The sequence below is a fragment of the Aythya fuligula genome, chromosome 12 (assembly GCF_009819795.1).
Source record: "Aythya fuligula isolate bAytFul2 chromosome 12, bAytFul2.pri, whole genome shotgun sequence".
NCBI classification, from domain to species: Eukaryota; Metazoa; Chordata; class Aves; order Anseriformes; family Anatidae; genus Aythya; species Aythya fuligula.
This window is the reverse complement of record NC_045570.1, coordinates 11,780,484-11,797,873: the sequence shown is the minus strand read 5'-3', so window position 1 is coordinate 11,797,873 and position 17,390 is coordinate 11,780,484. Positions and strand designations below refer to the sequence as shown.

The following is a 17,390-nucleotide window of genomic DNA, read 5'->3' as shown; positions in this document are numbered from 1 at the left end:
ACTCCCTGTTGGTTTAAGCTAAATTGCAGTATTTTAATTGACTTAATGGAGGAGTAATTTAAGTAAGTGTCCTTAAAGCTTTTTGTACAGGCTGAATGCCACAGCATAAATTAATCTACCGAAGTTTTAAGAAAGTAAGAGGGGGAGGCAGTTAAAATAATGAGATGTTTTTGCAGAACTGCACTTCTAGAGATGACTTGTAGCTTACCACGTTGACGTTCAGAGGTGAGTTGTTAACTTAGGTTAGAAACTGTTACGCTATAGTTCGAGAGAGTGCCTGAGCTCCCCGTGGGTGCCGGGCGTCTGCTTTGCCCTCCGCGGCAGGAGGCTGTGGGGGCTGCCCCCACTCGAGCTTTGCTGCCCTGAGCGGCGGGAGCGGGTCTCGAACCCGCGTCTCCCGCGCGGCCCCGCCCGAGCTGCGGCGCCCGCTGCCGCCCGTGTGGGCGGGCCGGGGCCCTCCCGCCGCCGGGGGGCGCTGCGGGGCCGGGCGGGCGGCGCTCTGGTGCGCGCCGGGCTCGCTGTGCGGAGTGCGGCCCGGCTGAGGAGAGCCGCGCCGAGCCCCGCCGCGCCGCGCCGAGCCCGCCCGTCACCGCCGCTCCCCCGCCGCCATGTCCGCGCCGGTGTCCGGCCCGCTGGGCCGCGAGCTGGCCGAGGCCGTGGCCCAGGCGCGGCTCTTGGTGGTGGGCGCCGGGGGCATCGGCTGCGAGCTGCTCAAGGACCTGGTGCTCACCGGCTTCGGCAACATCGACGTGGTGCGGCCCGGGGTGGGGGTGCGGGGGGCGCGGGGCCGCCGTGTGGCGAGAGGGGCGGGAGGGGGGGGGGGCGCGGGCCCCGCCGCCTCCTCGGCGGGCGTTCGAACTGCCGCGGCCCCGCAGCGCCGCCGGGGGCCGGGCCCGCCACAAAGGGCCGCGGCCTGCGGGCGCCCCCCTGCCCCCCGCGGGCAGCCCCCGGGCCGGGGCCCGGCTCCGCGCTCCTCAGCGCGGCCCCTGCTGGTGCCGGGGGTAACGGCCCGGCCGCGGGGGGGGGGGCGCGTATCGGGGAGCCGGCCCTGAAGCTGTCAGCCCCGGGGAGCCGCCGAGAGAGCTGCCCGCGGGCTGCTGCTGCTTTCGCTTTTGCTTCCCGGTGGTGGTTGCGGGGGTAGCAAGGGCAGAGCCGAGGGATGGCAGCGAGATGAGCTGCCCTGCGGCCCTGAGGAGCGTCTGCCTGATTTCACGTTAAGAAGTCGGGGAGGACAAACGGAGCGAGAGCACAAGCCCGTTTGGTCCAATGCGTTTTTACTTTCCGGTGCTTTGCCCGGAGCCGCTTCAGTGGCAGGTTGTGAGAAGTTTGTTTCTGCATTTAGACTTGTTGAGCCGAGCTCATTAGAAACAGCTTTTCTCTAAAACTATCAGCAGGCAGAGGAGTCCAGCTACAGGTTTGCACTGTTATTCCTATAATTCAGGCTTTTCCACTGAAATGTTTTTTTAAACATTTGTATGATGTGCTAAAGTGTAATTCCTCACTGTCCCTTGGATTTGAATCTGCCAGTGAGAGCCTATCAAATCTTAACATAGGAGTAAACTAAACCTGTGAAGGAGAGCAGAAGCCTGCAATTTCTGCAGTTGTTTTTTTCCTCCTTACCCACCTTACTGTGTCATTTGTGTGCTCCTGCAGTCCGTTGAAATAGAGTTTAGTATCTCCTGATTTTCCAGTTAGTCATTAAGCATAAATCTCATTGGGGCATGCTTATTGTTTCCCTTATTTTAGTTTGATTTTTTTGGATTGTCTTTCAAGTCTGACTTGGTTGGATTCCATTAACTTAAGTATATGTTGGATCAGGGCCATCTTAATTTAAAAATATTACTGGCAGTGTTCTATGCAAGAGAGTAACGTTTTGATAACATGGAGTGGATGGGCAAAAGGCAAGGTGAGAGCAAAAATAGAATTGTGTGCAAAGAGGAAAATTGATATCAGTAGAAGAAATTGCTTTTGTCAGCATTCGTGATATTGCTGGGAGTTTTTCTTGATTTTTACAGACCAATAAACTCAAAAACTGTGAAAATGCTTTTTTTTTTTTTTGTAAGTAAACTGAGAGTTTTTTTTTTTAACAAAACATTAAAACTAAAACAAATACAATTTGAACACCAGAAACATGTAACTTTATTAAGTACGCTTTGTTGAAACACAGTGTCTTTCTTCTCGTGAATCAAGAACAAAATTAAATTAGTCAAAATCCAAGTCTAAATTAAGAATGCAATTGTGCATGTCTGAACCTCTGAGATATTTTCCTTCTAATGTACAGAAATGGGAGTTACAAAAGTGTAAAGTTGTTTTAATGCAAGAACTGGCAGATTCTGATCATTCTTAGCTAAATTGTAGTTTTGGTTGAGGTCTGGTGGTCTCAAGTATTATCTTGGAGAAGAACTTCCTTTGCTTTTTTGGGCTTGGCAGTACTGTTCAAGATCAGTTTTCAGCTCTAGCTTAAGTCACTTGTTATCATCTCCACTTAAAGCGCTAAATTAAGGCTTTCCTGGGAGTGGATGTTTTAACAGAATTATGCACTTAATCAGTTTCACTTCAAGTTCTCAAACTTCATGGCTTTGGACTGTGCAAGTGTTCTGACTGTGCCTTACAAGAAAGGAAAGGTGGTAGAAGTGTGTTTTCAGGCAAACACATGTATTGTTTTAGTTAGGAGATGCAAGACCATAGCAGTTGGTTATGAGGGTACTATAGGTAATAAGCACCATGTACCTCATAATGCATTTCTGAAAGAGTATGTATTTTTTATGAATTTATATTAATGAGTTTGCTCAGTATTCACAGGTTCTTTTATGTAGTTTTTTAAATAAAACTATTTGGCTATTGCAGCTTAGTACATTAATTTTTAATCCTTAAATTAAAAATACTTCCTTAGGACAGCAGGAAGCTTAATATTGGAACTTGGATCTTGCATGCAAAGGGTCCTCAATGAGAAGTGTGTGCATACCTTTTTTCATTACTTGAGTTTGGTTCCTAAAATGGAAAGCTGATGAGAAGCCCCTCAGCAAGTTGTGCTCCTGCTGCACGCTCTGGCTCTCTGTATGCCACAGAGCTGTAGGTGCCACGGTGCTGAGGGTGTTGGCATTGCCAGGGGAGCTGGGGGAAATGCTGATGAGGCTCAGGGATTGTCTCCCCGCACCCCCACCATGTAAAAACGTTAGGGGCATGAGAAGACTAGCATGAATATAAAGGAAAAATAGTGGCAACAAAAAAATGAATAAATCTTGATTCTTGTGGTGGGGGGCAAAGACATTTGCAGTTAGGATGTTCATGTGAGTGTATTAATGAATAGAAACATGGCTCTTAGGGGAATCAAGGTCATGGCGTACTTTCAGGTTGTACTTCATGAATTGTGTATGTTTTTTAAACATTTTGATTACACGACTGGATTATTTTTTTTTAAGTGAACTTCATTATTTTTTAATATGCACTTAAGCAGTGGGTCCTGGTGTCCAAGTATAAAAGTTTGCCCCGCAGTGTATGAATTAGATGACAGTGCAGCTCTCAGTTTACTCTTTCAGTTGCTCAAAGCCATGTTCAAGCGTAAAGGAGAAGTGCTAATTAGTGTGCTGGGTAGCCTTTCCTGGACCGTGGGGAAGCACGGTGCAGAGCTCTGTTCAGGGTGACTAGTCCCGTGTGGGGCCTGACCGAATCCTGCAGGATTTCTTGAGTGTGTACGCTGTGCTCCTGATGAGTTCTCACTACAGTCTTCATCCAGCAGTAAATAGGAGAGTCAGTTATTGACTTTCTATTAAATATTCTGCCTATGTATCTCAAAATTTTGTGTGTGGTATACTAAGGACTCTTTCTGAAGAAAGTTTGTTGTCATAAAGCTCTTAATTTTTGAGATCACTCCATTGTTAATAATTATTTAAAATGAATGGATTCCTGAAAATGAATAATTGATCACTGTGCCTTTACAATTGCTGTAGTGCAGATGTAATAACTGTATGCAGGTCTGAAAAGGACCCAATGCATAAACTTCACAGATCCTATCACATTTGCTTCAAAATCTATTATTAATTTTGTTCCTTTTATTTCTGTAAAAGTGAAATGGCTGCCTTTTCTGTGTTTGTAGATTGATTTGGATACTATTGATGTCAGCAATCTCAACAGGCAGTTTTTGTTTCAAAAGAAACATGTTGGAAGATCGAAATCACAGGTGAGGAAAAAGCCAAAGCTCAAGTCTTACTTATTCAGTATTATTATTATTGACGTTGTTAGAAACGGTACAGTTTTGTTTATGCTATTAAGAGGTGTTAGTTGGTTGCTCGTGGCTCTCTATAATAATGCATTTAAAAGTATTAAAATCAGTAAGGTAGTCAATTTACTCAATACTCAACAGGTATTGAGTCTCTTTAGAAAGATGGAAGAAATAATGTGTTGTTTTTGTTTTGTTTTTATTTCTAGGTTGCCAAGGAAAGCGTGTTACAGTTTTCTCCAGAAGCTAATATTATAGCTTACCATGATAGCATCATGAAGTATGTTTATTTTTTAAGCTCTGATCACATGTTTTGATTTTCAAGTGCTGTTATTTAAATGCTGCAATGGTGTGCTTTAAGATACTTTACAAAGCTTCTGCAGTAAGACGAAATAGCTGTAAATGAGAGGCTACCATGCACCTGAGTAGGAGTGTGAATTTTGTATGAATTTTCTTAAGCTCTGATTATCTGTAGTTGTTTGCTTGTGTGTAATTTGCACATTATTAGCAACGTTTACTACATACATTTCTACATTGTAAGGATGCCCTAATGTCATGAGCAATAATTAGGTTAAAACAAATGTGAATGTTGAGTCCATGATTTTAAAAAAAAAGGAAAAAAGTCCTCTGTGTCTATATAGGTAACCGAGTAATATTTATATCATCCATATGATACCATGCCCTAAACAATCAGAATCTAGTCTTTGTATTTCATAACAAATCAATAAAATATGAGATCATGTAGATTTTCATTAGCCATATTTCCCACATTTAAATGCATATTTGTCCATTTTTAAGGAAAAAATAAGAAAAAAAAAGGCATGGTCTATAATATCAAGGTTTCAGCTCTGACATTGCTGTTAGACACTGAAGCGTTGGCTCATTGCATCTTTCTCCTGAAACTGTAAAACCATTAATCCTATTTCCGTGCTACTCCGTTGTCTTTGCCACTACCTTTTTTAAGTCAGAAAAATGCAGTGTCAGGGTACTAAAGTGTCAAGATTTTAAACTCCCTCATCTTGGCTCCTAAGGGCATGGAGGCACAATCAAAACCAATTGAATTATGATATAATTCAATTATATGTAAAGTATAACTGTAATGAATTATCAACGGTCTGATGAGCTGTGGTAATTATGGTATGTGCATTTTACCCTCAGCTGATGGTGTTTTTAAGGTCAGTGATCAGAGCTCAGCCAATTTACTCATTAGGTCAGAGCAGCGTAAACACTTTTTCCATTGTCTTCCTGTTGCATTGGTCATGGTAATAATAATTGGAAAAGCTTCCTTCCAGTGGCATGAAGTTCATGCATTTACGCATCTTTAAAATGGGCAGAAGACAAAGGGGGTAGTTAAAGGCTAGCACTAAATTTATAGTATGTGTAATTTATACAGCCTTTTCAATGTGTGTATTTTCCGTTGTGGTGTAATAACCAACAACTTTGATATGCCGTATTGTTTTTCTTTTCTGTAGCCCTGACTATAACGTAGAGTTCTTCCGCCAGTTTACGTTGGTTATGAATGCTCTGGATAACAGAGGTGAAGTTTTCACTGTGATTTTTTTATTGGAGATGAGAATACTGTTGCTTGTTCATAGGAACAGAACTTTAACGTGTTATACTATAAGTACTTAAGCAATGCCAGTTAAATAACAAACATCCTCTTAAGCCAGCTATAGTTTGACTAATATTTTTGTTCTTAACTAGAAGCTTGAAAGTGTAGTAAGTGCTTTTACAGGTGCTTTGTAAGTAAACATTGGCTGCTATGTCACTGCTTTATGGGAACTGATGTGTGTTGTGTATACATGTATGACTATTCAGTTGTTTGCTGTATTTAATAGTGTCAATATATCTTGTTTTAATTGGAAAATCGCCTTTGTGAAAAAGGCATAGTGCTCTCTTTAACAAAATAAGGCAGATTCAGGGTCACTGTGTGCATAAGAGGCAAGTTTGTGTTTGGTAAAGTCAGACTTTTTTCTAATTATTCAAATTTTTCTTTAAAACCTCTTTGCAGCTGCCCGCAACCACGTGAACAGGATGTGTCTGGCTGCTGATGTTCCTCTGATAGAGAGTGGCACCGCAGGCTACCTTGGACAAGTAACAGTTATTAAGAAGGTTAGGTTCTGTGTTACTCTTGTCACTAAGTTTAAATCATTGGCTATTTTAGACAACAGGGTGTTGGGTGTTCTGAGATAAAGTTACAGTTCATCTGATAATAGCATATACTACCAGTAGCCTTCGCAGCGTGACAAGTAAATATTTCACTTTTCCCCAGGGAGTGACAGAATGTTATGAATGTCATCCTAAACCAACTCAGAAGACTTTTCCAGGTTGCACAATCCGAAATACGCCATCGGAACCTATCCACTGCATTGTGTGGGCCAAGTATTTGTTTAAGTAAGTTGTCTTTTTTATTACTTTTTAATAGCTACTGTGACTCACTCTCTTTCTGTAGGTTTCTAAACCTACAGATTGAGAAATAAGAAAGACACTTCATTTGAAAATTAACATGGATTATAGCGAAAACCTCCAGTTCTTTGGCTTTTTTTTTTTATATATATATATATATAAAGATACCATGTCAGTTAGTACTCAGCTGTTGTTCTGATCTCACTTAAAATTTGGCAGAAAAGTTTATCAAAGAGGTGTAGCCTGAGGATGCTTTATCCTTTGCTTTTGTACAGAAGTTACATTTTTCAGTGTAACAATTGTATTAACAGAGATAAAGGTTGCAGGGATCGTGGAAATAGATGAACTGTTGAATGAGTCAAATAGATCTGTTTTACTATATTAATTTTTATATTGGACTTTTTGCATTGTCAGTGGTAAGTCTGCATGTGACTAATTTCAACAATTGAAAAAGCAATGTATGAAGTGGCATTCTGATAGCAAGAATTCTAAAGTGGGTATATGTCAGATAGCAAATATCTGAGTCTTTAAATAGACATGATGAAAATCTAGTGTCTTATTGTTGTTCTTAATTATAATATAGCCAATTGTTTGGAGAAGAGGATGCTGATCAAGAAGTCTCTCCTGACAGAGCTGATCCTGAAGCTGCCTGTAAGTGTGATATAAACTGGTAACTTAGCCTGTTACTAAAATGTTTTATGTCACAGATTGACTTGCTTCTGTCCATTTTGTAAAGTTACATTGCAACCCCACTTTCTTCTAGGAGGATTCCACTTACAGTGCCCATGGAGAACATGAATTTAGGTTGTGTTTGCAGCACAGATACTTTTGTACACCATGCATGCTTTAGTTCCCTCATACTACCATTTATTAAAAGTTTGAAGCAGGCTCAAGCTGTTTTTTTTTGGTTTTTTTTTTTAGTTAACTCAATGCACTGTGTATACCAGAGGTCTTTGTGTGGCCAGTGTGCAAAAAAAAAGCCTCTCAGAATGCTGGTGTTTCAATAATTTTCAGCAGTCAGAACTATAGCCCTTGTGGGCAGCCTAAAACTTTAATGAAGTGATTACTTCAGCTGTTGTCAAAACCTTTTAATACAATCTAAGATAGGTCACTGTCATGCACTAGCTCTCTTCAGAGTGTGGGTAGAGCAGCTATGAGGAACAGCTAATACATCCAGGTGTGTGATAAATGATTTAGATTAATACACTTATATATATTCAGAGATTCCTGTTCCCTCTGGAGCAAGCTGTCTCCTCCATGTGCACAAAGAAGTGAAAAGTGAATCTGATGTGAAAATTAAGTATTATTGATCTTCACAGAGCAGCATTTTTTTCAGTATATTTGGATTTGATGGAGTAATTCCTTCCCTGCAGCTGGGAGGCTTGCCTTCTGAACCAAGGACTGAAAACTGAGTGATATTTGTAGTTTCTCTGCATTTTCCACTGCTAGCTGAGGGATTGCCAAATTGAAAACAGAGGGATCATGTTTGAACTCTTCTAGCTTGAAACACTTCCACATTTATCCACATAGCAATTATGCCCATTTTGAGTGATGTTTTTGTAGTTCTTCTTTATTTTTTGTATGGATAGTAACTGTAGTAACTGTAAAGGTGAATAAACATCTTTGTAGCTTCTCCTTTTGGATCCTTTTGAGTGGTGGACTTGGGAGAGGGAGCTCAGATCTGCCTCGGATACTTCAGATTTTCTGTTTATCGGATAGCATTTACCTAACAGGTTGTTCCTACACGAGTCCTGAATGAATAGCTAACTCTTAAGATAGTGGAATATAAACTCACTTTAATCAACAACTGCTGGAGTACTTGAAGGTAGCAGACGTAATGCTGCTTGCTTGAAGAAGGATATTAGGGCAATCAGAGGAAGGGTTGAGCTGCCGTGAGCGTATTAGCGAGAGGCCTCGTATCTGTAGTGAGCAAATTGTCAGTTGCTATAATGCTGATTACAAGCATGGAATCATTTGGGTTGGAAGAGACCTCTAAGATCATCAAGTCCAACCGTTAACCTAGCCTGGGAAGCTGCATCAGTTGTGGTGGGTACAAAGCTGAGAGAAGCTGTGGCCTTCTGCCAGGAGGATACCGTCACTCCCTGGTCAAACTGGCAAAGCTTGGGAGGCATTGGCAAACCTGTGGACAAGTGTTTCTGGTTTACTCTATTTTGAATCTGCAGGAAGAACCTGCAGATTAGGTTCCTTTTATGAGGAACCTAAAGGAACTAAGATGTCATGGGCAAAAAAGGATGAGATCCTGAAGTAGATGAACTACATAAATGATAGAGATAAGTCTTGATTAGAGGAGTCTCTCAGACTGGGGATAGAACCAGTACTGTTCAGCCTACACGATTAAGCAAACTCACTCAGAATAATAAAGATGATGGCTAAACATTGAAAGTAGCAGAATGCTTCACAATACAGAGCAACTAGGCAATGAAATACTAAGTAGTTTTTGGTGCAGATTAATATGAAACGTTGTACTGGCGAAGGGGGAAACATTCACAAATTTACATATAAAATTATGGTCTCTGAGTTGATTTTCTCATTCAGTCAAGATTTTAATAGTTGTGTGAAAACATCAGACTGCTACTTACTAGTAATCAAAATAGCAATTGCTGGATGTGACTGGGAAAGAAACAGAGAATGAATAGTATCTGCATGGATGGAATTTTCCTGGATAGAGGTGGCCAGAGGTAGGAAGCTGATTCTGTTTTGAACCTCTAACCAGATTAAGACTCTTCAGCCAGTAACAGAGGCTGCTAAAAGAGGATGGTTAGAGATTTATGAAATCACAAAATAATGTGGAGAAAATTAAGAGTAAACAAGTGTTCATTTTTTCTGTCAATGAAGGAATTTAGTGGCAATAAGTTAGGCTTGTGGAATGTAGTTGTAGAAACAAGCAGGAGCAGTTGCACTACGTCTAATCTAACTCTTATTGGGAACAGTAAAGCCATTTTATAGACCCTGAATAATTTTGGTTATTGACTAAGGGTAATGTTTGGATGTGATTTTATTTTCTTTTTTGAAATAATTTATTTTGTTAATACTTCATTAATAGGGGAGCCAGCAGAAGCAGAAGCCAGAGCACGAGCATCCAATGAAGATGGTGAGATTAAACGTGTTTCAACTAAGGAGTGGGCTAAATCAACTGGATACGATCCAGTTAAGCTTTTTACTAAGGTATCTTTTCTACCCCCAATAAATGTCTTTATTTGAAGTGTATGAGGTGGTTTAAAGTCAAGTCAAAACCAATGTTTGAACACTTAATACTAGCCATCAGTCATGCAACTATGTTATGACTTCCACCAATTTTGCTGTTGTGTTGGTCTTGTTGTTTTATGGCATTCCATTTGTGCCTGGATGGACAACTTCAGCAGTTTGTCCATATTATGTGAGGAAAAAAATAATTCAAATTACTTCTAATGTGAGAAGGTAAACTGTTGCATTCCGTAGGAGTTTTAGTAAGCATAATCAGAACCAGTTTGAGGACCAGAAAGCGATCATTCATGCTGTGTATATAATCAGACACTGGTATAACAGAATACGAACTGTTTTAGGAGTTTTCCTTCTAAAAAGTTGCTAAATAATAATAGTTGCTAAAAGTGATAATTAGAGGAAAGTAGTGTAAAATGTCATGTTGATAGGTAGTAATAATTTTCCTTTTTGCCATGTAGGTAAAAGTATCTTGGGGTGAATATACGAATTGCTGTAGAGATGGCTTCAGTAGGCACATGGAGCCACTGTTTGGACTGCTGTTCCTTAATTTTACTCCCCCCATCCCTGAATTAATGAGAACTGTCTGATTTCTGCAGTAAATGTTAGAAAACAGGGAATAATAAGTTTTTCAAATCTGTTGTTTTGTGTTTTTTTTTTTTTTTTCGTGTGGAGTTGAAAATACGAAATACATGATTTTATATGTTCAGCTGAAAATATTATCAAGGAGAAAAGCAAAAACTGAAATCTAATGCTGATTTTTCAGTGTCAAAGGAGGTGTAAAAATAAAATACTTTTTTTTCCCCTCTTACATTTTATTTTTTTAATGTTTTTTAGCTTTTCAAAGATGACATTAGATATTTGTTGACCATGGATAAGCTGTGGAGGAAAAGAAAGCCTCCAGTGCCTCTGGACTGGGCTGAAGTACAAAATCAAGGTAATTGTTCCTCCTCATGGTGTCTATTTGTAAGTCACACCTGTTTCTTAAGGCATCGCAGTGACATACATTTTCTTCCTGTCACAGTTGATTACTGATATTTAACATATTACTTCTTTATGACTCCTGGAGATTTGTAGTTTTTCAAAATATAGAAAATATTTTTTTTCTAAAAACTGTTTTGGAATTATTTCAGATACTTGGTATCAGTCATAGAAAATTTGCGTTTCACAGAATTAAATACCAAAGACCTTATCTCTCATGCACTGATGAATTTATCTCTAAAAGTTGACTTCTGGTGAAAATTTACATTTGCTATAAATTGTGCACATCTATTGATATGGCATAGTATAGCTATTAGTTACAGTAGAAAATGTGGATTTTTTTTTTTTAATCTTGGTGAAACTGTAGTTTAAGAACACTGTTCTTAATTTAGAAAATAAATATTTTTTCTGAATTAGCAAATAATTAGCTCTTTGGGAGAACTTTAGTGGAATTTCTAAATATTCCTTATCTTACTATTTTTTTTTCCTTTTCTTGAAGAGAAAAACGTATCTGACCAACAAAATGAATCCTCCTCGGTTTTGAAAGATCAGCAGGTTCTCGATGTCAAGAGCTATGCACACTTATTTTCAAAGAGCGTCGAAACCCTTAGACTTCACCTGGCTGAGAAAGGCGATGGAGCAGAGCTTATATGGGATAAGGTTGGTTTACCAAATTACCAAAGGAGACAGTTATATTCTACATACATACAATGAATGTTGGACTCTTTAATTCCAGAATAGTACTACTAGAACAAAAATGGCTGACACATCTCTGAAAGTACTTTCCATAAGTAAACTCCATATGTAAGCATATACATACTTTACATGCTTCGTATTCCATTGAGTGTCAGGATTAAGTATTGTGATGTAAAATAACTATTCACCAACTTTAAAAAGCACACAAATTCAGAAGTAGTTGCAATACTTTCGTTTCGAAAATATTTTAAGAATGCCAGTTCGTTTTTCCTTTGCTCTAGCTACCTCTAAAACTTGCTTTTACACAGTTGTTTGTTGCTAGAGTTCTGCTGAGTTGGAAGTTACTAGCTTTGAGTAAGTGTGGAGTGTATTACAAGTTTTGCTGGAGAAAAATGAAGCAAATCAATTCTCCCTTAGTACCAGAGACCATGATCTTTCTGTAGTCAGTTGTCACCTGGCATAAAGAAAAAGCAGTGTGTAAATATAGGGTGTTGACAAAATAGTAAAATGATATTACAACAGTTATTAAAAACAAACAAACAAAAAAACACTGTTTCTTAAAAAAGTTTTTGAAACTAAGCATAAAGCATTGTAAGGTTTTGTATTTAGACATTAAAATGCCTTGTATGTTCAAAATATTAATAATAATATACTAAATTAATAATATACTAAATTAAAATACTAAATAAAATTTTAAAATGCACGTTTCAAGTATTACTGCTCTGTCTAAACATGCTGTTTGAAAGAGGAAGTACATAAACTTTGAAATGGAATATTGTATGGACCTTTTAAAAAATATCTGTTTTTAAGGTAGTGATTTTTGGTACTGTGTATTTCTAACTTTTCCCAATGTGTAATTTGATTTTTAAATACTTTTTATGTTAACTTCTTGCCAGGATGACCCTTCTGCAATGGATTTTGTCACTTCTGCTGCCAACCTCAGGATGCATGTTTTCAGTATGAATATGAAGAGCAGATTTGATATTAAGTGTAAGAATAAAATATAACATTGTTTTTCTTAAAATAATAATCTCAATTTCTAGTTTTCATTTGCTGTTAAAAATCTGCATACTCTTGATTATTTTGCAGCAATGGCAGGAAATATTATCCCAGCTATAGCTACTACTAATGCAGTAATAGCTGGTCTGATAGTGCTGGAGGGTCTGAAGATTTTATCAGGAAAAATAGATCAGTGTAGAACGGTAAGTGGGAATATGATGCTTTTACTTTCTTATTATTCGTTATTTATTCAAGTTATATTTAACCTGCTTTTACTAGTGTGTAGTTTGACTATCACTCGTTGCTACTTCAGTACATTCTGAATGTGCTAGGAACCTTCAGCTGCGATAGAAAGAAAAGTAGAAGTCTCAAGGATCATTAAGTTCCTTCAGATTTCATGAAAATTGGCTGCTTGGTGAGAGAGAGAACCAGACTGACATCACTTGAAACATGTCTGTTTGATGTTACAGATCTGTTTGGCAGTAGGTAGTCAGTCAGCACAGGTGTCATTGTAGACTAGCTGTAATACTCACTTTCTCCTGTTCACCAGGCATGTCAAAGAGGATTAGAGAACAGGACAACCTATGAGACTAAGAGAACAAATCCGTAAGAAAACAGGTTTTATGAGTGCTGTTACTTACAGAATAACTTGTTTCATTCTTGTCTATCTTCAAGATTTTCCTGAACAAGCAGCCAAATCCCAAAAAGAAGCTATTGGTTCCTTGTGCTTTGGATCCACCAAATCCTAACTGTTATGTATGTGCAAGTAAGCCAGAAGTGACTGTGAAACTTAATGTACACAAAGTTACTGTGCTAACACTCCAGGACAAGGTAAAACTTTAAATCTTAGCTACAGCTTTTGTTTTGGCACTTATGTTGTACAGTATTGAAGTTAGGTTTTTGTTCCATATATGTTGACTGAATGTTAGTTATTAATATTTGCTCTACTCTTTGCATTTCTCTCAGCTACAAGAAAAGCTGGATTAGCCAGTATGCGTCTTGTTTATGTGTGTTCGTATATGTGAAAGAATGTTTGTATTTTGTATTTTTTTGGTCTTTTTAAAGCCTATTCCTAACTAACAGGGAAAAAATGTATTTGAGGTGAATAGTTCAGTAGCTATGGTACAGTAACAACTGATTTGTAATTCTGTCATTTTATGAGAAAAGTATTTAAAAAAAAAGTTTCAGACTATCATCTGGACCTGTAGAGGTGTCATAGATATTCTTTTTGTGACTAAATCTTAAGATTTCAGACAGCAAAAAGATGATTTTTTTTTAAACGGGAATGAAAAAATAAAGTATCGGCTTTAGCAGATGCCTGAACATGGGCCAGGATAGGAAAATCAGCATAATTCAAGGTTATTTATAAGTATTATAAAGTCAGACATGGACTAAGTAATCGTATTCATCCTTTCAGATAGTGAAAGAAAAATTTGCTATGGTAGCACCAGATGTACAAATAGATGATGGAAAAGGAACTATCCTTATCTCTTCGGAAGAAGGAGAAACAGAAGGTATGTGGCACATTAATGCTTTTTAGATAGTAGTACTCATTTCTTAACATGAAAGAAAATCTTTATATAAATATCTCTATTCACCACAGCATTTCATTTCACTGTTTTTTTCTAGCAAATAACCACAGGAAATTATCAGACTTTGGAATTCGAAATGGCACTCGACTACAAGCAGATGATTTCCTCCAGGATTATACGCTGTTAATCAATGTGCTTCATAGGTAAGGATTCTGAAAAAAATATTTTTGTGTATATATGTAGCAAGATTCCATAAGGAATTTCCAATTAAGAATTTTAAATTAGAAAATACAGTTAAAAGATCAGGTTGCTAATATATAGTGGTTAAAGAGGAATTTTTTAATGAATCGATATAGTTATTTTATTACAATAGTAATTGCTAAGAGTTCATCTGAATAATTTGGTCATTAGGCAACATCAAAGTACAGTGCAAAGCTAGATTTACTTGTGGGGCAGCTAACAAGTGAGAAACTGCTGTTGAAAAACAAACAAACAACCTGCTGGAGTAGTAAATCATCTGCCGGACTACCTATGTTCAAGTATGGCAATGCAAAGAGAAGTCAATAATTGGTGTATGTATTTAACTTTGGATAAGTAATATCAATGTCATATACAGGAAATTAATACCTTGCAATCACAGTGAGAATAGAAATCTGAAATTGGGGAAGAAAAGTAAGCTTAGGTAATATTTTTTTTCCCTAAGCATTTTAAGGCATGACACTGGGTGGAACAGTGTTTGTGAATAGACAAAGCACAAATTATAGAGGGCTGAACACCTTTTCCTTTTTTAAAAAATGCATTTATATATATATATATATATATATATATATATATATATATATATATATTTACTTTTTCCTAATTGCAGGGTGCTCTAGTAATTTGAATGACATATTTTGTTTGTGAAAAAATACATGTTTTTATTTTCACCTGGTTGTTTAACAGGCTGCCCAGGGAAGTGGTGGAGTCACCATCCCTGGAAGTCTTTAAAAGACGTTTAGATGTAGAGCTTAGGGATATGGTTTAGTGGGAACTGTTAGTGTTAGGTCAGAGGTTGGACTCGATGATCTTGAGGTCTTTTCCAACCTAGAAATTCTGTGATTCTGTGATTATAAAGCATATGGATTTTTCTGCAGTGAAGACCTAGAAAAAGACGTAGAATTTGAAGTTGTTGGTGACACCCCTGAAAATGTTGGCCCTAAACCTTCAGAACCAACATCTAAGAACATTACCAATGGTAGCGATGATGGAGCGCAACCCTCAACATCAACAGGTAAGTCACAATAAGCAATTTAAATAAAATAAAATAATATTTTAATAGGGTGGTTTAATTGAAATACTTCACTTCTATGACTAACATGAAAAGAAAGAAATAAGTTGCCTCTGTGTATAGGTATAATAGTAAATGGTAAAAAAAATAAATAAATAAAAATGCAAAGATTGTTACAAAGATTTTCGGTACATACACCTTGAAATTATATTATGTAACTTGCAGGTTCCTGGAGGGTGGTCAGCTTAAATACGCCATTTGCATAGTGATTTAAATAGTCACTTTAAAAAGTTAGACCCATTCTAGCTGATGGTCACCCTATTGCTTGACAGAAAAGAATCAACCAGATTGGTTGCTTTCTCCCTACAGATTAGAAGTCACTTTATGGATATCTTTGATCATGTTTTATTTTGTTATTTTAAGAAGACACCTTTATTAATCTGCTTACAAAATAATTATTTTTTGCCTTTTGAGCAAGAGATGGAAAAAAAGATGAATGAAGTAGCTATTTGCTACCCAGGAGGAAGTACCATCATTTTCTTAATATAGGCTGTTCTTTTGAATATACCCCAAACAGCTTAACTCAAATACAGGATGTTTAAGCAGTGAAAGATGATGTACTGGAAACATGTTACTGTTTTATTGTTGTGACAGATAAAGTTAAATATCTGTAATTCTGTCTTAAGCTTTTGGATGATGTTCATTTGCTAACGTTAGCTAATGTAAGAATTCCCCAAAAATATGGGAATACTTTTGAGTTACTGCAATATTTTCCATACCTCTAATGAAGAGGGAATGACCACATGAAAAGCCTGTTTTAGACTGTTTTGAGAGAAACTGAAAATATTCTTGTAATTAAATGAGAAAGTATGGATAAAGAATGCTTCAAGATGTTATTTGTTGTCTTAGAGGTACCTTGTATGCAGTTCGGTTTGAGGGTTGATAAACCTAACAGTACCCATTGGAATTAAAAATGTGTATTTTGCAGCTCCAGATCAAGATGATCTGTTGATTATCGATTCTGAAGATGAAGGCCATTCAAGCAATGTTGATGATATGGAGGATAAAAGCCGCAAGAGAAAACTAGAAGACAAAGAGTGCATCAGTACAAAGAGAGTGCGTATGGAGCAGACAGAGGAGCAAGATGAAATTATAGCGTTAGACTGAACATGCAAATGCCCCTTGACAAAATGATTGAGATAATGTAATGCAGTAACAGCATATTATTTTGGGATGTGAAAAATGTCCAGAACTAGACTAATTCTAAGGCTTTCGTTCCAAAGGAATATCAAACCATTGGCTTGAATAATTTGTTGTCTGTTTCTCTTGATGATAAAGCTGTCATCTCAATAGACTCTTTTAGAAGTTTTTCTGTATTGAATTCCATATAATAAATGTAGTAGAAACATAGTTTATAAATACTTGCAGATAAGTATTTGCTTAAACCATCATGAAAAAAGCATGTTATTGTTGTGTAAATACCTTTTAGGTATAATTCAATAGGACAAAAATCGTACTCCGTTTTAGTAGAGGGTCATCATCTGATGCCCAGATTTAAGTAACTAAATTTTTATTTTTTGCTTGAAGAAAGGTATTTTTAGTCCAGTCCTAAACATCTTTCACATCCTGAACAAGGAGAAAATTCACTAAAGCAAATTAGTGCCATGTTTTATCAGTGTTCTTAAACTTCAACTGGCACTATGTACATTACTGTAAAACTGTTAATTTACTCCAATTTTTCAGCTCGTACTGCCTGGTATGTCAATGTAAGAAGCAAATTTTTTGTGTATTGTTACAGTTTCAGGTTATTTATATTTGATGTTTTTGTAAACTCAGATACTACTACTATACTGTACATCTGATGGACCAAATAAATGACATCTGAAATACTTGCTATATTTGCTTGCACAGTCCGAGTTTATGCTGATTTATGGGATTTTACAATGTATAGCCTTCAAAATTACTGTACTATTTTCATTTTTCTAAACATAACCTAGTAGTACAGAACTTAAGCTTCACTTGTTTGAGGTGAAAGGGGAATTTTTTTAATAAAACTTTTGTGAATGTT

At 37.6% G+C, this 17,390-nt stretch overlaps 1 protein-coding gene across 1 annotated transcript; it reads left to right on the top strand.

Moving 5' to 3' along the window:
• The first annotated feature begins 587 nt into the window (after positions 1-587).
• Positions 588-17,390, top strand: UBA2 (ubiquitin like modifier activating enzyme 2). The gene is made up of 17 exons (XM_032195511.1): positions 588-752; positions 4,097-4,180; positions 4,429-4,499; positions 5,692-5,756; positions 6,231-6,331; positions 6,492-6,613; positions 7,209-7,276; positions 9,690-9,811; positions 10,682-10,781; positions 11,325-11,485; positions 12,418-12,511; positions 12,611-12,723; positions 13,196-13,351; positions 13,938-14,034; positions 14,150-14,255; positions 15,189-15,325; positions 16,311-17,390. Exons 1-17 carry the CDS (start codon positions 609-611, stop codon positions 16,487-16,489), a joined length of 1,920 nt encoding a protein of 639 aa, XP_032051402.1. The 5' UTR covers positions 588-608; the 3' UTR covers positions 16,490-17,390.